The 22,221-nt window shown below is 43.0% G+C and overlaps 1 protein-coding gene across 2 annotated transcripts in view; it reads right to left on the reverse strand.

Annotated features, from left to right (window-relative positions):
- The window catches only part of LOC121552009 (sodium-driven chloride bicarbonate exchanger-like), a 70,494-nt gene that overhangs the window by 11,502 nt on the left and 36,771 nt on the right, over positions 1 to 22,221 (reverse strand). For both annotated transcript variants that reach the window (XM_041864728.1, XM_045210364.1), the window contains exons 6-14: positions 21,594 to 21,776; positions 18,254 to 18,345; positions 13,143 to 13,300; positions 12,764 to 12,851; positions 12,521 to 12,667; positions 12,105 to 12,193; positions 10,707 to 10,881; positions 9,412 to 9,545; positions 4,731 to 4,976 (exon numbers count right to left, since the gene is read on the reverse strand). In XM_041864728.1, coding sequence (XP_041720662.1) covers positions 4,731 to 4,976; positions 9,412 to 9,545; positions 10,707 to 10,881; positions 12,105 to 12,193; positions 12,521 to 12,667; positions 12,764 to 12,851; positions 13,143 to 13,300; positions 18,254 to 18,345; positions 21,594 to 21,776 — 1,312 coding nt within the window. The remainder of the gene's footprint in view (positions 1 to 4,730; positions 4,977 to 9,411; positions 9,546 to 10,706; positions 10,882 to 12,104; positions 12,194 to 12,520; positions 12,668 to 12,763; positions 12,852 to 13,142; positions 13,301 to 18,253; positions 18,346 to 21,593; positions 21,777 to 22,221) is intronic.

Below are 22,221 nucleotides of genomic sequence, written 5' to 3' on the forward strand. Positions count from 1 at the left end.
GACGCGTCAGAGGCCGGGTATAGGAGCCGTGCTGTCGCAACGGTCCGGCGCGCCACCTAAACTCCGCCCCTGTGCTTTTTATTCCAAGAAGCTCAGTCCGGCGGAGCGAAACTATGACGTGGGGACAGGGAGCTGTTAGCCGTGGTACAGGCCCTAAAGGTGTGGAGGCACTGGCTTGAGGGGGCTCAACACCCTTTCCTCATTTTGACGGACCACCGTAACCTGGAGTACATCCGGGCAGCGAGGAGGCTGAACCCTCGCCAGGCGAGGTGGAATATGTTTTTGACCCGGTTCACATTTAAGATCACGTACATCCCTGGGTCACAGAACGGTAAGGCAGACGCACTGTCTCGGCGGTATGACACGGAGGAGAGGTCCGTGGAGCCCACTCCCATACTGCCGGAGTCGTGTCTGGTGGCACCGGTAGTGTGGGAGGTCGATGCTGAACTCGAGCGGGCGTTACGCACCGACCCTAGTCCACCTCAATGCCCGGAGGGTCGGAAGTACGTTCCGCTCGAGGTTCGGGATCGATTGATCTATTGGGCTCACATTGGGTCTCTTGATCTATTGGGTCTTAGTGCCAAGTACTGGTGGCCCACGTTGGCGAGGGATGTGAGGGTTTATGTTTCCTCCTGCTCGGTGTGCGCCCAGTGTAAGGCGCCTAGACATCTGCCTAGGGGTAAGTTACTACCCCTGCCCGTTCCACAACGACCATGGTCTCACCTCTCGGTGGATTTCCTCACTGACCTTCCTCCTTCACAGGGGAATACCACTATACTGGTCGTTGTGGACCGGTTTTCTAAGGCCTGTCGTTTGCTCCCTATGCCGGGCCTTCCTACTGCCCTGCAAACCGCCGAAGCACTATTCACCCATGTGTTCCGGCACTACGGGGTACCCGAGGATATTGTGTCTGATCGAGGTCCCCAATTTACCTCCAGAGTCTGGAGAGCTTTTATGGAGCGGTTGGGGGTCTCGGTGAGCCTCACCTCGGGTTACCACCCGGAGAGTAATGGGCAGGTGGAACGCGTGAACCAGGATGTGGGGAGGTTTCTTAGAACATACTGCCAGGACCGGCCGGAGGAGTGGGCAGAGTACGTTCCCTGGGCCGAAATGGCCCAGAATTCCCTACGCCATTCCTCCACTAACCTAACCCCCTTTCCAATGTGTGTTAGGTTACCAGCCGGTTCTGGCACCTTGGCAGCAGAGCCAGATCGAGGCTCCTGCGGTGGATGAGTGGGCGTGGCGCTCGGAGGAGACATGGAACGCTGCACACGTCCACCTGCAGCGGGCCCTCCGTCGTCATAAGGCGAGCGCCGATCTCCACCGCAGTGAGGGACCGGTGTACGCACCTGGTGATCGAGTCTGACTCTCTACCAGAAACCTGCCCCTCCGCCTGCCCTGTCGGAAACTGGGTCGGCGGTTTGTAGGGCCATTTAAAGTCCTGAGAAGGTTGAACGAGGTGTGTTACAAATTACAACTACCCGTTGAGTATAAAAGTATTAACCCCTCATTCCATGTGTCTCTTCTCAGGCCGGTGGTAGCTGGCCCACTCCAAGAAAGTGAGATCAGGGAGACTCCCTCCGCCCCCATTGGACATCGAGGGGCACCGGCGTACTCCGTGCGGTCCATCTTGGATTCAAGACGTCGGATGGGGGTCTCCAATATCTAGTGGAGTGGGAGGGGTACGGCCCGGAGGAACGGTGCTGGGTGCCGAGGAGAGACATTTTGGACCCGTCTCTCCTGACGGAATTCCATCGTGGGCACCCGACGCACCCTGCTCCGCGTCCTCCTGGTCGTCCCCGAGGCCGGAGTCGGCGCACGTCTGGAGCCGCGCGTCAAGGGGGGGTACTGTCACGGTTTCGGCCGAGGCTGCCTCTCTTCCTTGCTCGGGCAGGCTTCGGCGTTCGTCGTCTCCGGAATACTAGCTGCCACCGTTGCATGTTTCTATGTTCGTTTGCTTTTGTCTGATTGTTGTTACACCTGTTATCGTTTAGTGTAATTAGTGTCCTATAAGTTCTCGTTGTGTTTGTCTAGTGTTGTGTGTGATTGTTTTCACTGTCGTGCGCTTAGCTTTTGTATGTACAGTTTGCTCGGTTGAGCTGCTCTCCATTCTGTGTTTTTGGAGTATTTTGTCGCACGTATTTTGTGCGCCCGCTTTATTTCGCCTGTGTGCGGAGTTTCTCGCCTCAGGGCGTTTGTTTTCGTGCTGTGTTTTGTTGCCAAACAACTAAAGTCTTTTGGACTAACTTTGTGCGTCCTGCGCCTGATTCCACCACCACACCCACCTACAGCTACACTGACAGACACACCTACTCATTCAAGGGTTTTTCTTTATTTGTACTATTTTTTACATTGTAGAATAATAGTGAAGACATCAAAACTATGAAATAACACATATGGAATCATGTAGTAACCAAAAAAGTGTTAAACAAATCAAAAATATATTTGAGATTTGAGATTATTCAAAGTAGCCACCCTTTGCCTTGATGACAGCTTTGCACACTCCTGGCATTCTTTCAACCAGCTTCATGAGGTAGTCACCTAGAATGCATTTCAATTAACAGGTGTGCCTTCTTAAAAGTTATTAAAAGTTAATTTCTTTCCAGAAGATAGCCCTATTTGGTAAAAGACAAAGTCAATATTATGGCAAGAACAGCTCAAATAAGCCAAGAGAAACAACAGTCCATCTTTACTTTAAGACATGAAGGTCAGTCAATATTTGAAGAACTTTGAAATTTTCTACAAGTTCAGTCACAAAAACCATCAAGCGCTATGATGAAACTGGCTCTCATGAGGACCACCACAGGAATGGAAGACCCAGGGTTACCTCTGCTGCAGAGGATAAATTCATTAGAGTTACCAGCCTCAGAAATTGCAGCCCAAATAAATGCTTCACAGAGTTCAAGTCACAGACCCATCTCAACATCAACTGTTCAGAGGGTACTGTGTGAATCAGGCCTTCATGGTCGAATTGCTGCAAAGAAACCACTACTAAAGGACACCAATAAGAAGAAGAGACCTGCTTGGGCCAAGAAACACGAGCAATGGACATTAGACCGGTAGAAATGTGTCCTTTGGTCTGGAGTCCAAATTGGAAATGTTTGGTTCCAACCGCCGTGCCTTTGTGAGATGCGGTGTGAGTGAACGGATGATCTCCGCCTTTGTAGTTCCCACCGTAAAGCATGGAGGAGGAGGTGTTATGGTGTGGGGGTGCTTTGCTGATGACACTGTCTGTGATTTATTTAGAATTCAAGGCACACTTAACCAGCATGGCTACCACAGCATTCTGCAGCGATACGCCATCCCATCTGGTTTGGCCTTAGTGGGACTATCATTTGTTTTTCAAAAGGAGAATGACCCAACACACCTCCAGGCTGTGTAAGGGCTATTTTACCAAGAAGGACAGTGATGGAGTGCTGCATCAGATGACCTCCACAATCCCCCGACCTCAACCCAATTGAGATGGTTTGGGATGAGTCGGATGGCAGAGTTAAGGAAAAGCAGCCAACAAGTGCTCAGCATATGTGGAAACGCCTTCAAGACTACTGGAAAAGCATTCCAGGTGAAGCTGGTTGAGAGAACGCCAAGAGTGTGCAAAGCTGTCATCAAGGCAAAGGGTGGCTATTTGAAGAATCTCAAATATTGTCACGCCCTGACTCAGGGGACTCTTATATGTTGAGTCAGGGTGTGTGTATTCTTTGTTTGTATATATTCTATGTTGTAGTTCTATTATGTGTAGATCTATGTTGGCCGGTGTGGTTCCCAATCAGAGGCAGCTGTAGCTCGTTGTCTCTGATTGGGGATCATACTTAGGCAGCCTATTGGCACTAGTGGGTTGTGGGATCTTGTTCCGTGTAAGGTATGTTGTTTGTGTCTACCTTGGACTTCACATTTCGTTTAGTTTGTTGTTTTGTCGTTGTGTTTATTCATTATAATAAACATGTATGCATATCACGCTGCGCCTTGGTCCGACCCGTCATTAAACGAACGTGACAAATATAAAATATATTTTGATTTGTTTAATACTTTTTTGGTTACTACATGATTCCATATGTGTCATTTCATAGTTTTGATGTCTTCACTATTATTCTACAATGTAGAAAATAGTAAAAATAAAGGAGGTGTGTCCAAACTTTTGACTGGTAGTGTATATAGAGAGTCATTGAACGCTGGTCACTTCATATTCTGTTTATATACTTTTGTTTACTTACTGTGCATTCAGAAAGTATTCAGACCCCTTGACTTTTCCACATTTTGTTACGTTACAGCCTTATTCTAAAATTGATTAAATCGTTTTTTCCCCTCATCAATCTACACACAATACCCCATAATGACAAAGCAAAAACTGATTTTTAGAAAAAACTGAAATATCACATTTACATAAGTATTCAGACCCTTTACTCAGTACTTTGTTGAAGCACCTTTGGCAGCGATTACAGCCTCGATTCTTCTTGGGTATGACGCTACAAGCTTGGCACACCTGTATTTTGGGAGTTTGCTCACTCTAATATACAGTATCTATTCAGGATTATTCATTCGGCCCGTTCTGTCATTTCCTGATTTCATGTTTAGATTTTTTGATTACTTTTGTATTTGTATTGCATTTGTGAGACAATCTATTGCACTGTTGGAGCTAGTAACACAAGCATTTCGCTGCATCTTATATAATCTGTGTACGCGATCAATAAACTTTGATTTGATTTGATTCAATGGAGTGAGTGCACACTTACGAGTACTGTGTGAGTTTGTCAAGGTTGTTGTTCATGTTGATGGGGTAGTGTTCCCCCAGGTGGATGAGCTTCTCCAAGGCCTCGTAGATGAAGATGATGCAGATCAGCGAGGCGAAGGCCTCCTCTGTGAATCGTGTGATGTAACAGACCAGGGAGCTGGCGTCTGTGGCCACCAGGAGCAGACAGAGGAACGCTGTCCACAGCCCTATACAGGTTCTCAGTGAGAGGTAGGATAATCCGTACTCCCTGAGGAGAGAGTGCAAAACATCACTTTTATTTTACATTTTTAAATGTAATCTTTATTTATTCAGGAAGTCCCATTGAGGTCAGAAGACCTCTTTTACAAAGGAAAACTGGCCAAAAAAGGGCAGCTCAATTATAAAATACATAGATCCTTCACAGTACAATGCATACACAATGCATCACTGACACTGCAGCACTAACATTTCATATACTATACGACAACATCTGTGAGGTTTTTACCTCCCGTCTGATCTATCTGCAGGATATGGGATCTGAGGTTGTCATTATCACAATGGTATTTTAAAACTACTTAAAGCAGTATAGAACATTAAAATAAATGATCAATGTACTTTGGCAGTACTCTATGTGACATCCGGACATCCGGACATCCGGTCATCCTACACCAGTATGTGACCATAACTATTGTTATTGGGATGGATGATCATCATACAATCTAATCGCATATTATCAGATGTGGTGGCAGAATTTGGGGTGAGCTGTTGTAACTTCTCAAGGGATATGTTCTGTGTTGGACTGTGATGTTTTGCCTTTCATAGACTCCTGGTAAGTCTGCACCCTGTTTTAGGCCGTCATTGTAAATAAGAATTTGTTCTTAACTGACTTGCCTAGTTAAATAAAGGTTAAATAAAATAAATAAAAATAAAACACAAGGCCATTGTGTTCCAGAACTGTTGCTTGTATAAAATAACTGTTGTGTAAACAATATGATTGTATTATCACCTCCCACTATATAAGGGACATGTACAGTGCCTTGCAAAAGTATTCATCCCCCATGGCGTTTTTTCCTATTTTGTTGCATTACAACCTGTAATTTAAATGGATTTTTATTTGGATTTCATGTAATGGACATACACAACATAGTCCAAATTGGTGAAGTGAAATTTAAAAAATAACTTATTTCAAAAAATTCTAAAAAATAAATAACGGAAAAGTGGTGCATGCATATGTATTCACCCCCTTTGCTATGAAGCCCCTAAATAAGATCTGGTGCAACCAATTACCTTCAGAAGTCACATAATTAGTTAAATAAAGTCTACCTGTGTGCAATCTAAGTGTCACATGATCTGTCACATGATCTCAGTATATATACATCTGTTCTGAAAGGCCCCAGAGTCTGCAACACCACTAAGCAAGGGGCACCACCAAGCAAGCAGCACCATGAAGACCAAGGAGCTCTCCAAACAGGTCAGGGCCAAAGTTGTGGAGAAGTACAGATCAGGGTTGGGTTATAAAAAAATATCAGAAACTTTGAACATCCCACGGAGCACCATTAAATCCATTATTAAAAAATTGAAAGAATATGGCACCACAACAAACCTGCCAAGAGAGGGCCGCCCACCAAAATTCACGGACCAGGCAAGGAGGGCATTAATCAGAGAGGCAACAAAGAGATCAAAGATAACCTTGAAGGAGCTGCAAAGCTCCACAGCGGAGATTGGAGTATCTGTCCATAGGCCCACTTTAAGCCGTACACTCCACAGAGCTGGGCTTTACGGAAGAGTGGCCAGAAAAAAGCCATTGCTTAAAGAAAAAAATAAGCAAACACATTTGGTGTTCACCAAAAGCCATGTGGGAGACTCCCCAAACACATGGAAGATGAGACTAAAATTGAGCTTTTTGTCCATCAAGGAAAACGCTATGTCTGGCGTAAACCCAACACCTCTCATCACCCCGAGAACACCATCCCCACAGTGAAGCATGTTGGTGGCAGCATCATGCTGTGGAGATGTTTTTCATCGGCAGGGACTAGGAAACTGGTCAGAATTGAAGGAATGAGGGTAACCTGTTTCAGTCTTCCAGAGATTTGAGACTGGGACGGAGGTTCACCTTCCAGCAGGACAATGACCCTAAGCATACTGCTAAAGCAACACTCGAGTGGTTTAAGGGGAAACATTGAAATGTCTTGGAATGGCCTCGTCAAAGCCCAGACCTCAATCTAATTGAGAATCTGTGGTATGACTTAAAGATTGCTGTACAACAGCGGAACCCATCCAACTTGAAGGAGCTAGAGCAGTTTTGCCTTGAAGAATGGGCAAAAATCCCAGTGGCTAGATGTGCCAAGCTTATAGAGACATACCCCAATAAACTTGCAGCTGTAATTGCTGCAAAAGGTGGCTCTACAAAGTATTGACTTTGGGGGGGTGAATAGTTATGCACGCTCAAGTTTTCTGTTTTTTTGTCTTATTTCTTGTTTATTTCACAAGAAAAAATATTTTGCATCTTCAAAGTGGTAGGCATGTTGTGTAAATCAAATGATACAAACCCCCAAAAAATCCATTTAAATTACATTTACATTTTACAGACGCTCTTATCCAGAGCGACTTACAGGAGCAATTACGGTTAAGCGCCTTGCTCAAGGGCACAGACAGATTTCTCATCTAGTCAGCGATTAGAACCAGCGACCTTTCGGTTACTGGCACAACGCTCTTAACCACTAAGCTACCTGCCACTGTAATTCCAGGTTGTAAGGCAACAAAATAGGAAAAATGCCAAGGGGGGTGAATACTTTCGCAAGCCACTGTAACCATTTATTATTTGAGTTCTTCTCTGTGAAATCAGAGGTGGATCTCCCCTGCAGCTGCTTGTATTAAAGATTGTTCTATTATATCATCATATTATATTATATCTCTGCCTTAACCTTTGGATCGAATTTTCCACAACACAGAGATGCAAGTACAGAAATGGCCTGAGTGCTATGGACAATACATACATTGAGGGAAAAAAGTATTTGATCCCCTGCTGATTTTGTACGTTTGCCCACTGACAAAGACATGATCAGTCTATCATTTTAATGGTAGGTTTATTTGAACAGTGAGAGGCAGAATAACAACAACAAAATCCAGAAAAATGCATGTCAAAAATATTATAAATTGATTTGCATTTTAATGAGGGAAATAAGTATTTGACCCCTCTGCAAAACATGACTTAGTACTTGGTGGCAAAACCCTTGTTGGAAATCACAGAGGTCAGACGTTTCTTGTAGTTGGCCACCAGGTTTTCACACATCTCAGGAGGGATTTTGTTCCACTCCTCTTTGCAGATCTTCTCCAAGTCATTAAGGTTTCAAGGCTGATGTTTGGCAACTCGAACCTTCAGCTCCCACCACAGATTTTCTATGGGATTAAGGTCCAGAGACTGGCTAGGCCACTCCAGGACCTGAATGTGCTTCTTCTTGAGCCACTCCTTTGTTGCCTTGGCTGTGTGTTTTGGGTCATTGTCATGCTGGAATACCCATCCACGACCCATTTTCAATGCCCTGGCTGAGGGAAGGAGGTTCACACTCAAGATTTGATGGTACATGGCCCCGTCCATCGTCCCTTTGATGCGGTGAAGTTGTCCTGTCCCCTTAGCAGAAAAACACCCCCAAAGCTTAATGTTTCCACCTTCATGTTTGACGGTGGGGATGGTGTTCTTGAGGTCATAGGCAGCATTCCTCCTCCTCCAAACACGGCGAGTTGAGTTGATGCCAAAGAGCTCAATTTTGGTCTCATCTGACCACAACACTTTCACCCAGTTCTCGTCTGAATCATTCAGATGTTCATTGGCAAACTTCAGACGGCCCTGTATATGTGCTTTCTTGAGCAGGGGGACCTTGCAGGCGTTGCAGGATTTCAGTCCTTCACGGCGTAGTGTGTTACCAATTGTTTTCTTGGTGACTATGGTCCCAGCTGCTTTGAGATCATTGACAAGATCCTCCCGTGTAGTTCTGGGCTGATTCCTCACCGTTCTCATGATCATTGCAACTCCACAAGGTGAGATCTTGCATGGAGCCCCAGGCCGAGGGAGATTGACAGTTCTTTTGTGTTTCTTCCATTTGCGAATAATCGCACCAACTGTTGTCACCTTCTCACCAAGCTGCTTGGCGATGGTCTTGTAGCCCATTCCAGCCTTGTGTAGGTCTACAATCTTGTCCATGACATCCTTGGAGAGCTCTTTGGTCTTGGCCATGGTGGAGAGTTTGGAATCTGATTGATTGATTGCTCCTGTGGACAGGTGTCTTTTATACAGGTAACAAACTGAGATTAGGAGCACCCCCTTTAAGAGTGTGCTCCTAATCTCAGCTCGTTACCTGTATAAAAGACACCTGGGAGCCAGAAATCTTTCTGATTGAGAGGAGGTCAAATACTTATTTCCCTCATTAAAATGCTAATCAATTTATAACATTTTTTACATGCGTTTTTCTTGATTTTTTTGTTGTTATTCTGTCTCTCACTGTTCAAATAAATCTACCATTAAAATTATAGACTGATAATTTCTTTGTCAGTGGGCAAACGTACAAAATCAGCAGGGGATCAAATACTTTTTTCCCTCACTGTAGAGATTATTAATCATGTGGGCCCATAGTGTTATACAACTACTGTATATATAATTATAGCTATATAAAACAATACACCTATAGTGTTGTAAACAAACTTACTTGCAGAATTTATACAATATCTTCTCAAACACCAGCACAGGCCCTGTGCTGCCCAATATGGTGAGTGGCTGGCCAGCAAACAGGGAATAAGCTATTCCTGTCATTGAGGCGCCAAAAAGTGATTCAATTGCACTCTGCAGGACACAAAGAAACATACACTGTAAACCCCAAGGTATTTTTAACTCAAATACTTCTAGTAAGTTGTACTCAAACTCAATGAAAAGCCATTATTACAGTGGTACTGACTCAGAACTAAATGAGAAGTCACACCAACTACATTTTTTAACGATATGATAACAAATTAACTTTTTCCCAGCATGCTCTACTGCAGGTAGATTTTTTGGAATTGTTTTTAATATCTGCATTTTTGCATGTACATTGAGTGATTGATTGATTGAATGTTTTGATACACAAAGATAATTATTTATAAACTAATCCAATCATTGAGTTTTTGCACCCGTTACTGAAATGGTTGTTCCAGTTTAAATGGCTTAGGTAGTTTCCTCCCATTGTTCTTAACCCTGGCAGTCATTATGAATGCAGGTTGCGGGTGAATACAAATTTCAACTGTTGGATAGCCTAATGCTGGCTAGATTCCAATAGGAATTACACATCACTTTGCAAGCCAACATTATGGGATTTACAGTTAGGGTTGCAAAATTCTTGGAAATGTCCATGGTTTTTCCAGAAATCCTGGTTGGAAGATTACTGGAAAAATATTTGGGAAAGTTTGTGGCATTTTGCAACCCTACTTGCAGGCCTGATGTGGCCTGTAAACTATGAGTTTCAGGCCACTGTATAAGGCCTTATGATATATGTAATGGTTCAATTATAACGATAATATTCACCTAGGAACTCACTTGGTGAAGGCCACAGGACTGAAAATAAACGAATTCAACAACCATGTCTCTGTCACTAACAAATACAGTCATGGATGGTAACTACAATTAAATCAAAAAAGTATACCTTACTCAAAAAAACTGCATTTGTATTACTTATATGAAGGTAGTACTGCTCACTTCAGCTATTTAAGTTTCTTAACCTAATTTATTTTAGGTAATCTGTTTCCTCAAAATGTTTGAGTAGCCAGAATTTATCTGGTTTTACAGTGTAGTTTATCTCTCAATAAATCTCTAAGCACTTTTTTATTCTATTACTGTGTATTTGACCGGGATGGGCAGCATCCTAAATGGAACGCTATTCTCTATATAGTGCACTACTTTTGACCAGGTCACAAAAGTAGTGCACTATGTAAGGAATAGGGAGCCATTTGGGATGAAACCATGGTGACTTACTATGCGTCCTTCTGTTGCCTCTCCCAGTAAACCGCCGAACGTGATGACGGGTGACATGCAAGCACAGTACAGGAAGAGGAAGGAGGCCAAGCACTGCAGGCTGAGAGCGTCTGTGTAGTCGGACAGGTAGTGGGGCGCTTTGCGTTTGATGTCCAACAAGAGACCCCCACAGAATCTGGAAACATAATAATAATATAAACCATTTAGCAGACAGGTTTATCCAAAATTACTAATATTAGTGTGTGCATACAAGTTTAGGTGGCTCCAGCATTACTGGAACCCACAATCCTGGCTTTGCAAGCGCCATGCTCTATCAACTAAGACACACAGGACACCTACTGTATATGTAATAACAGCACAGATAGAAATTATTTAATTGTATTTTATATAATAGTCATTCATTTAATCTCTTCTGACGCTCACATTGAAACTAGCCTCCTAACAAATGCCTGCATTTCAAATCCATATCCAACCGCATTGGTAATCTGCTGTCTCGTGGTGAAGTGTGGAGTTTGCTTGCAGTTGGAGCCTTTTTTTTAACTCATTTTTTTACTTTATGTACTCCTCACACTACTTAATGTGCATGAAATACTGTAGAGACAGTAATGAGGATGACTTAGCATGAGCTCATGCCCATGCGGCAGAATATAGACCAGGCATTTAGGAGCCAATCATTACGTTGCTACACTCTGAGAAGAAAAGGTTGCAAATTGTCCTTAAATGTGTACAAACGCTTGTCACTGTAGTTGTACCCTGTAATGTACGTCAATTGTACCATTAGTTATAAGTAAATAATTGTACCCTTGCGAGCAATACTCGAACTTGAATTAACAGACCATAGACCACTTAAACTGGTACAACACTTCTACTCAAGGGTGGCAAAAATAACTAACTGAAAGCCAATTCCCCACTAAGCCACACCTCCAATGATTATTGTACCATCATACTAGATTATACCATTGTACCATTATACCATTATACTAGATTATACCATTGTACCATTATACTAGATTATCCACACATGTACCCTTAAAGATACCAGACAGTACCATGTGAGATCATATGTGTACCTCTGTAGGTACATTATGTGTATTTTGATCTTTTTGTACCCCAGGGAACAATACTGTACCTGAACCTTACCTTTTTTCTGAGAGCGTATGGCAACCATTGCATGACTTTCGTTCACACCTAAGATGAACTGCACACAGTGGCAATGGCAAACCTGGCCTCTGTCCAATGTTCCATAGATGTTTTTCAAAAAATAGCTGAAAAACCTGATCACTTTTAATCTATCGTTATTTCTTAATACACAACCACAAAATACACAACCACAACCACATACAACCACAACCACATACACTCACACTCTCTAAGCCTCTGGCTGCCCCCCCCACCTACCGTCCTGTCCGCTGCAGCTCCGGACCACCATGTCCCTCGTGCTCCTCTTCATCACCTGTGCCAGTCTGTGCTGCAATCTTCCTCTTCTCCTGTTATTCAAAGAACACTTCTCTGTTATTTCTTTCATTTTTCAAATCAAACTTTATTTGTCACATGCGCTGAATACAACAGGTGTAGACCTTACAGTGAAATGCTTACTTACAAGCCCTTAACCAACAATGCAGTTTAAAGAAAGTAACAACTAATTAAAGACCAGCAGTAAAATAACAATAGCGAGGCTATATACAGGGGGTACCGGTACCGAGTCAATGTGCGGGGGCACCGGTTAGTCGAGGTAATTGAGGTAATATGTACATGTATGTAGTTATTTGTATGTCCGCTGATGACAGACTTGTTAAAGAAGGGGCTAAACTCACCTGAGACGGTACATTTTTTGGGGGCTCTATTCGTATAGAAGGATCCCACTCCCCTGGTGGCAGGACTGTCACTTGGTCCAGGAACTCATCGATTCCAGCAATTAGATCATTGCGGTCCTTCGCTTTGTAGGCAACATCATGGAAAACCTTGGAACGAAGAACCAGAATAAATTCAGTCATGAATTGACATGTTCATTCAGTCATGCCCAACAACTATGTTCAGTATTGGAGAGGCTGTCTTACCTCGTCTGTCATTAGTGTTGCGATGGATCGGCCAATCTCATGGTACTGTGGCCCTTTCCCAAGAGGCCCTAACAGAATGAACAAGAACCTAAAAAAAACAGAGCAGTGTATACAATTGAGGGTCAGCCCAAAAAGGACTAAGGAGGGCATAGTGTTAGTCATAGACAGGAGACCATAGTTATACACTAATTGAAGGTAGGGTTGTGAAATTCCGGTAACTTTCTCAAAAATCCCAGGTTTACAGAAATCCTGGTTTGAGGATTCCCGGATTTCCTGCTGATTCCAGGAATCTTCCTACCGGGATTTCTGGAAAACCTGGGAATTTTGGGAAAGTTACGGGAATACTGCAACACTAATTTGGGGTCATAGTGTTACTAACCTGGTAACGATGGGGACCTCAGCCAGCCCGTTGAGCATGACTGCAGGTGAGAGACGTACAAACGCCACCACAGGCTTGTCTAGGAACTCCGCCTCACCCACCAACACATTGGACGCTTCCGCTCCCGGGGGAATCTTCTTCATGAAATGGAGGTCTATCTAGATGGACACAGGATAGAATATGCTGTTTTTAGTGGAGCATTTTACGACTGAAGTCTGAATATAGCATTTTACTGTATTAATATCTCAACTCAAAAGAAGAGTATTCATGGATTGCACATTTCGTCACAATATTGTTTTGAACATTTGTTTTAAGACTGATGCCCAACTGAGAATTCTACTCAATGCATTGTCAATGGGTGCTGATGAAGATGTAGTCTAAAGTGCATTACCGTGGCTTGAAAACACAATGACATTTCAAAAGTAGGCAAATAATTAGTAGGAAAACCTTTTGTCATCATTGTGATGTCGCCAGATTGACGTTAGATGCAGTATAACTTTAGTTAGCTAGCTAAGACTGAGGTGACAGCACCGTTTTGACAAACTTTGATAGCTAATGGCAACATTGCCATATCTCTAAAGTAAATTTGACAACATCAAAATCATGGCAAAGTTGTTTCCTACTAATTATTTGCCTACTTTAGCTATGTCATCGTATACAGTGACTTGCAAAAGTATTCATCCCCCTTGTCATTTTTCCTATTTTGTTGCATTACAACCTGTAATTAAAATGGATTTTTATTTGGATTTAAAAATAGTCAAAATTGGTGAAGTGAAATGAAAAAAATAACTTATTAAAAAAATTCTAACAAATAAATAACGGAAAAATGGTATGTGCATATGTATTCACCCCCTTTGCTAAGAAGCCCCTAAATAAGATCTGCTCTGCAACACCACTAAGCAAGGGGCACCACCAAGCAAGAGGCACCATGAAGACCAAGGAGCTCTCCAAACAGGTCAGGGACAAAGTTGAGGAAAAGTACAGATCAGGGTTGGGTTATAAAAAAATATCTGAAACTTTGAACCTCCCACGGAGCACCATTAAATCCATTATTAAAAAATTGAAAGAATATGGCACCACAACAAACCTGCCAAGAGAGGGCCGCCCACCAAAACTCACGGACCAGGAAAGGAGGGCATTAATCAGAGAGGCAACAAAGAGACCAAAGATAACCCTGAAGGAGCTGCAAAGCTCCACAGCGGAGATTGGAGTATCTGTCCATAGGACCACTTTAAGCCATACACTCCACAGAGCTGGGCTTTACGGAAGAGTGGCCAGAAAAAAAGCCATTGCTTAAAGAAAACAATAAGCAAACACGTTTGGTGTTCGCCAAAAGGCATGTGGGAGACTCCCCAAACATATGGAAGAAGGTACTCTGGTCAGATTGAGCTTTTTGGCCATCAAGGAAAATGTCTAGCGGAAACCCAACACCTCTCATCACCCCGAGAACACCATCCCCAGTGAAGCATGGTGGTGGCAGCATCATGCTGTGGGGATGTTTTTCATCGGCAGGGACTGGGAAACTGGTCAGAATTGAAGGATTGATGGATGGTGCTAAATACAGGGAAATTCTTGAGGGAAACCTGTTTCAGTCTTCCAGAGATTTGAGACTGGGACGGAGGTTCACCTTCCAGCAGGACAATGACCCTAAGCATACTGCTAAAGCAACACTCGAGTGGTTTAAGGGGAAACATTGAAATGTCTTGGAATGGCCTAGTCAAAGCCCAGAACTCAATTCAATTGAGAATCTGTGGTATGACTTAAAGATTGCTGTACACAAGCAGAACCCATCCAACTTGAAGGAGCTGGAGCAGTTTTGCCTTGAAGAATGTGCCAAGCTTATAGAGACATACCCCAAGAGACTTGCAGCTGTAATTGCTGCAAAAGGTTGCTCTACAAAGAATTGACTTTGGGGGGGGTGAATAGTTATGCACGCTCAAGTTTTCTGGGTTTTTTTGGTCTTATTTCTTGTTTGCTTCACAAAAAAAATATTTTGCATCTTCAAAGTGGTCGGTTCCTGTCTCTCCATTGGGATTCTCTGCCTCTGACCCTATTCCGGGGGCTGAGTCACTGGCTTACTGGTGCTTTCCATGCCGTCCCTAGGAGGGGTGAAGCACTTGAGTGGGTTGAGTCACTTATGTGATCTTCCTGTCCGGTTTGTCGCTCCCTTGGGCTCGTGCAGTTGAGGAGATCTTTGTGGGCTATACTTAGCCTTGTCTCAGGGTAGTAGGTTGGTAGTCTGTTGATATCCCTCTGGTGGTGTGGGGGCTGTGCTTTGGCAAGGTTGGTGGGGTTATATCCTGCCTGGTTGGCCCTGTCTGAGGGTATCGTCGGATGGGACCACAGTGTCTCCCGACCCCCCCTGTCTCAGCCTCTTTGCTGCAATAGTCTATGTGCCGGGGGGCTAGGGTCAGTCTGTTATATCTGGTGTTATTCTCCTGTCTTATTCGGTGTCCTGTGTGAATTTAAGTATGCTCCCTCTAATTATCTCTCTCTCTCCCTCCCATCCCGGAGGACCTGAGCCCTAGAACCATGCCTCAGGACTACCTGGCCTGATGACTCCTTGCTGTCCCCAGTCCACCTGGTCGTGCTGCTACTCCAGTTTCCACTCTTCTGCCTGCGGCTATGGAACCCTGACCTGTTCACCGGACGTACTACCTTGTCCCAGACCTGCTGTTTTCAACTTTCTCTCTCTACCGCACCTGCTATTTGAACCTCTAAATGCCCGGCTATGAAAAGCCAAGTGACATTTACTCCTGATGTACTAACCTGTTGCAACCTCTACAACCACTGTGATTATTATTTGACCCTGCTGGTCATCTTTGAACGTTTGAACATCTTGGAGAAAATAATGTACAGTTATAATCTCCACCCGTCACAACCAGAAAGGGACTGGCCACCCCTCAGAGCCTGGTTCCTCTCTAGGTTTCTTCCTAGGTTTCTGCCTTTCTATGGAGTTTTTCCTAGCCACCGTGCTTCTACATCTGCATTGCTTGCTGTTTGGGGTTTTAGGCTGGGTTTCTGTATAGCACTTTGTGACATCTGCAGATGTAAAAAGGGCTGATTTGATTGATTGATTGATTGAATTTGGTAGGCATCTTGTGTAACTCAAATGACACAAACCCCCCAAAAATCTATTTTAATTCCAGGTTGTAAGGCAACAAAATAGGAAAAATGCCAAGGGGGGTGAATACTTTCGCAAGCCACTGTATCGAGGCCACTATAGTGTAATTTTAACGAAACAGTCATTAGTCCCCGTTCAGAATGTGTGGGCACCAGTCGCCGTAATGGCGGAGGCGTTTTAAGAACACTCATAACAATGGCATGACGCAACTGAGTGATGAAGGTGCAACCCATGAATAAGAAAAGAAAAGCAGACAATCTGAAATACATTCTCAAAACAAAAATAACCTAATCCCTACCGTTGATCCCTCCTGACAATGTGTGACTAGGGTTACAAAATTCGGATAACTTTCCTAAAATTCCCTGGTTTTCCGGATTGCCTGCTTGTTTTCTCCTGATTCCGGGAATCGTCCAACCAGGATTTCTGTAAAATCTAGGATTTTTGGGATAGGTACCACAATTATGCAACCCTATGTGTGATAATAGTGTATTTCCTGTTAATAGCTAAATATAGATTGGCCAACTGGACCCTATTTCATAATATAACCATCATAACATACATATTAACTATTACAGAAGATGACCATAATCAGCCTAAAGTGGTATCACTAGTTACATAACATTTCCAGAGGTTTTCATCTCCTTGTTGTTACACTGTGACTGCCCCCGCAATAACACATCCATCCAGACCTGAGCCTGCCTGGCTGCCTGCTAACTGATCCTCCTGTCTCTATTCTGCTGTGATCCTGGCTGCCTGCTAACTGATCCTCCTGTCTCTATTCTGCTGTGATCCTGGCTGCCTGCTAACTGATCCTCCTGTCTCTATTCTGCTGTGATCCTGTCTGTCTGCTATGGAGCTGCACTGCGTCAAATGGAAGTGATGTAACTTTAAGAAGAAGCAGTAGAAGCATCAGAGTCCCAGCTATAAACTCCATGCTCACTGCTAACTGAATAAGGAGGCCACAAACTATATTGTAGTGAAGTGGAACAGAAAAGCTCAGCCTATAGAATGTGTAACAAATTGAAGTAATTTAGCAATTGCATTTTTTATAATATTGTGGGACAATAAATGTGTAACATGGGCTTCTGCCTCCTGACAGAAGAGTATGGATATGGACTTGCAGCAGATACTGAGGTTAAATATATTATTTATGTAATTTGTACTTTGTATTGATAGATACAGTGAATAAGTGATTGGGATGAGGAGATAGAGGAGAGGGACATAGAATGGAAAGTGGCACAGTCAGGGTTTGAACCCATGCCTCCATGGGCAATGTGTGGTCCGTGAGCAGCATCACTACCACTAAATCAGCCCCTGGCACAATACTGAGGTTAATGAAGGTGCTAAGTGTACAGTTCAAATACAGGCCTAAGTATGTTAAACAGCCATGTTAAATCCAGAACATATATAGAATACTCTCCATTAAGCTTCTTTGTCTAAAACATATTTGGTTGCATTTTATTTATGGATTTATTCAACCACATTAGACAGTTTTAAATACATTCTCAGAACAAGAACAATAGGCTCTGATACTTTGGTACAAAAGGTTAACTGACAAAAGGTTAGCATTGTAGGATTTAGAGGTAAGTGAGACTGTTGTTGTCCCAGTATAATCCACAGCGCTAATGGCAGTGTTGGTGAGATTACTGTTTTGCTATAGCGTGGTTATAATGGTTTAAATCCTAATCCACAAAAAGAGGACTTCTATGGATAATAACAGCAACAAACAAATGAAAATGGAACAGATTATTTTTAATGTTCATACACCCGTCAACTGCAACAGCTGGTATGTTAAGTGCAGTATGTGGCACTGTAGTATGTTAGTGAGTTCAAGGTCTATATTCATAAAGTGTCTCAGAGTTGGAGTGCTGATCTAGGATCAGTTTGGCCTTTTAAATCATAATGAATGAGAGGGAGGGACCTGATCCTAGATCAGCACTCCTACTCAGATTCTTTGAGAATACGGGCCCAGAATGTCTTACTGTACCTTACTGAAGTCCACAGCACTGTTCTCTCTGCTGACTTCAGCTTTGCCGTCATTGGGGATGGGTAGAGAGGTCTGGGGAGGAATCACCTGACCTGGATCAAAAAGAGAGGAAGGAGTCCAATAAGTCAACTACTGAGCCCTGTATATTAGACCAACATCAAGGTTTCACAGCAGTGCAGGTGCCAATGGTAATAAATCACAGCGTCTCACAGAGAGAGAAAGAAAGGGAGAGAGCACTCCTGGGATACCAAAATTACCAACAGTGCTTCAGATATCTATAGATTTGCACTCTAATGTTGATGTAATCTGGGATTTATCAGACATTGGCAAAGTACCCTTATTCAGTGCAGATCCCAAGAGAGGACCGAAGATAAAGCCTAAGAGTGGCTGCATGGGGGAGGATGGAAGTCATGGATGGCCTTGGTGAGGATGGGTGGGTGAAGCTTGTCCATTAGGATTTCAGCATGATCATTTTAGCATTATCATTGTGTCAAGGAGACTGACTGATGCAAACAGGAAATTAGCCCACAGCTGCCAGAGTAGAGCAAAAGGATTTAAATCGCAAGGATTAATTTTATTTGTGAGAGGGCACAGATAAATACTAATTTCAGTGTTTGATCCTTTCACAAGCCAGTAGAAACTATCAGTGACTAACGGATGCATAACAAATCTAAATAATCTGAAATAAAAGCATGCCTTGCAATGATTCATTTTGACTCATATTTCCACATGAACTCAAATGAGAGAAGCCTCAAGCAATTTACCAAGCTAGCTGCTGTGGCCAGTGAAGAAACACCACAGCCTCAACCCCTTTAGCTTTAAATGGCATTACTTGCAATGAGTAGGAGGGTGCCCTCACTAACATGGCTCTGGTTTTGTTTATTAATCACGCACTCGGTGTTGCCACTCTTTAATTTAGCTTTTGGATAAGCACTCTACTAAAATGAATGTGCCTGTGTCACACCACTCTGAATAAAATGACAGCAGAGAATGACTTGCTAAAAGGGTTTTGGGTGGTCTTCATGTATCAAAATTGGCATGTGGAATGCTGGCAAACTTGCTTCCGAAACATAATTCCTGTAAAAGGTGATGGACATTCTCAATAAGGTATCATTCACATGGAACCTAAGGGATCCTTATTATCAGTGAACCCTGCTGCTCAGGGCCTTTTCTCTTCTGAATATTTCCCTGTCCACATCTTCTACACTGATCACACCTTATCTCTATATTTTAAATTCTGATATTAAAAACGTAGAAATCAACGTATAGTTGATGTTAATGTTTAAGATAAGTACAGCAACTCTTTTAACATTATCCCTGTTGATAGATATACCTAATAATTGTCACTGATGTCTCATCGTGATCAATGGAATACATTTACAATGTACGGCTCCCGAGTGGCGCAGCGGTCTAAGGCACTGCATCTCAGTGTTAGAGGCGTCACTACAGACCCTGGTTTGATTCCAGGCTGTATCACATCCGGCTGTGATTGGGAGTCCCATAGGGCGGTGCACAATTGGTCTAGCGTCGTCTGGGTTTGGCCGGGGTAGGCCGTCATTGTAAATACGAATTTGTTCTTAACTGACTTGCCTAGTTAAATAAAGGTTAAAATAAATATGATATGAGTATTGTCTATACTATACACTTTCTCACCTGATGGTCTATAACTGACAGTTGATTAAATGACCTGAAGCACACAACACAACCTCTAACTATTATTGAAGGAAAAAGCTTAGAGATTACCACCTTCACAAGGTATGTTTAGGAAGTGCTAGCAGTAGAGAAAGGTTATGTCAATGTTTAAGAGTTGCCTGGGTCCGGGTCATCCTCCTTGTCCACGGGTTGGATATCAAACTGGGGTCTCTGGCCCTTTTTCTGTGGTCTGGGGTCTGGGTATGAAGTGGCTGGAGGGAGGCGGGTGGTGGATGAGGTCGGGTGTGGAGAGGAGATGGAGGAGGAGACACACTGGGGACAACACAGTGGCCATGGGGTGCAGGATGAGACCTGCCTGTCACTGCTAGACCCCGCTGCCATAAATGAGCACCAGAAGGACTTAAGGGTAGAACAGAGTGATGGACCACCTGCCAGACACACATACATCCACATATGCAGACACACACAAGCACACTCACACACACACAAGGAAACAAGAGAAGAGAGACACACTGAACACTGAAAAGAAGGTAAAATATGTACAAGGTCATGTAGAATGAGAAAGTTATCCACATGGGATGATTGAAACCACTACTAAGATTATTTCAAATGTTAACGTTGCTGTGACCAGTAGTAAAAGGTGAGGAGAACTGAAACACTTCTGGATGCACCAGGGCCCGGGTTTCACAAAAATATTTGTGAAAAAAACATCTAGGATGTTTCTTAAAAGAAAAATAATAAGTTCATAAGATAGTTCTTAAATCCCACGCTATCTTCGGCAATATTTTAGTGCTTCCAAATCCTCTTAAACGTTGTGTGTTTCTGTAGCTCGTTGTTTGCATCAGATTTGTCTATTTCTTCTGCATCCACTGATGCCAACCATTAGTCTGTGTGATTGATGGGGGCTGAACTAGAGCTGTGTTTGCGAGACTCGAAAACGGTTTGTCTCACATAAACATCTGTAAAGTCCGAATGGTTGAGCTACAAACAATTATGACCCCACTATAAAAAGCTGAGGCTCTCACAAACACGCACATGTAATCTGTTTACAAGCAGTAGAAGTCTTAAGGGTCACAAGGGTTCTTCTACATAGAAGACCATATACAATTATTGCATTGCGATCTTGCCTAATGTTTTTCTGAGCTTTCCTATATCTCTCAGATGTATTTCAGACACTTATCGTGTGGATATTAAAGTTTATTTCACTAATTTCAAGTTCAAGTACAAATTCCGCCCAGGACATAGTGTCTATAATATTGTAATAACCTTACATAGTTGCTGTCACAAACTCCGAACTCCACACAGTTGTCACTGACTGGTTGGATATTCATTTCCCACTGAGCAAACAATTTCTGTACTTACAGCATTCTTATCAATTATTTTTTATCAGGTTTCTGCTTGACAGACCTTATTTTTTTATTTACATTTGTCAATAAAACTCATGAATGCAACTGTTTATGTCAATTTTGTGTTCTACTTGTAGCCCTGGTTGTCCTGAAAATAAAATTGTAAAACACTTCAATGTGAGGCTAAATATGAGGACATAAAAGATAAGATAAATAAAAGTAATGAATTTTCAGGTTTTAGATTTAGGGACTGGCTGGATTCAATGAGTTAAGAACTTTTCAAATATCTTCTTATGATGATTGTTCCTATGTACTTGAGCAGAGAGCTGCCTGTTTCTCACCGTTCTTGTCCATGGAGTGGGGCTCGGACTGCTTCTTGTCAGCGAAGGAGCGTACAATGGGGATGCGGTTGGCCAGCTTCTTCTGGTTCTGGTGGTGGTGCTGTTTGAGGAGGGTCTCTCTCACCTTCCTCCTCACCTCGTCCCCCAGCGGACCTACAGTCTCTTGCTGGTCCAACACCATGTCTGACAAACAGCACCACACAGTCAACAGTTTAACAGCAATTAGGAAACCATCTATTACATTCTGATTACAATGTTTACAATTAAAGATTGAAATTAAGATCATAGAACAGGGTCATATTCACTAGGAACAAAATGGAAGAAATGCTTTTTTTGTTTTATGTTGCAAAACGTTTCTCTACGGTATGCACTAATGAATATGACGCAGGTGTGTGGCGTAGTTCCAGATGCCACTCTGGTCCCCGGACATTACTTTTCACAATGCAAATTGTTAAACAAACATCCATCTGTAATAATCTACCTTCAATCTGTTACATTTACTGACAAAATTGACTCTACATTTTATCGCTAAGAAATGTGTTAATATATTCTGTGACTCAGTTAATGGTGGTCATCAAGAGATTTTGATTGTGAGCTGATGGTCAACGGAAAGGAAGATGTTGGGAAC

This window comes from Coregonus clupeaformis, chromosome 4 (assembly GCF_020615455.1).
Source record: "Coregonus clupeaformis isolate EN_2021a chromosome 4, ASM2061545v1, whole genome shotgun sequence".
Lineage (NCBI taxonomy): Eukaryota > Metazoa > Chordata > Actinopteri > Salmoniformes > Salmonidae > Coregonus > Coregonus clupeaformis.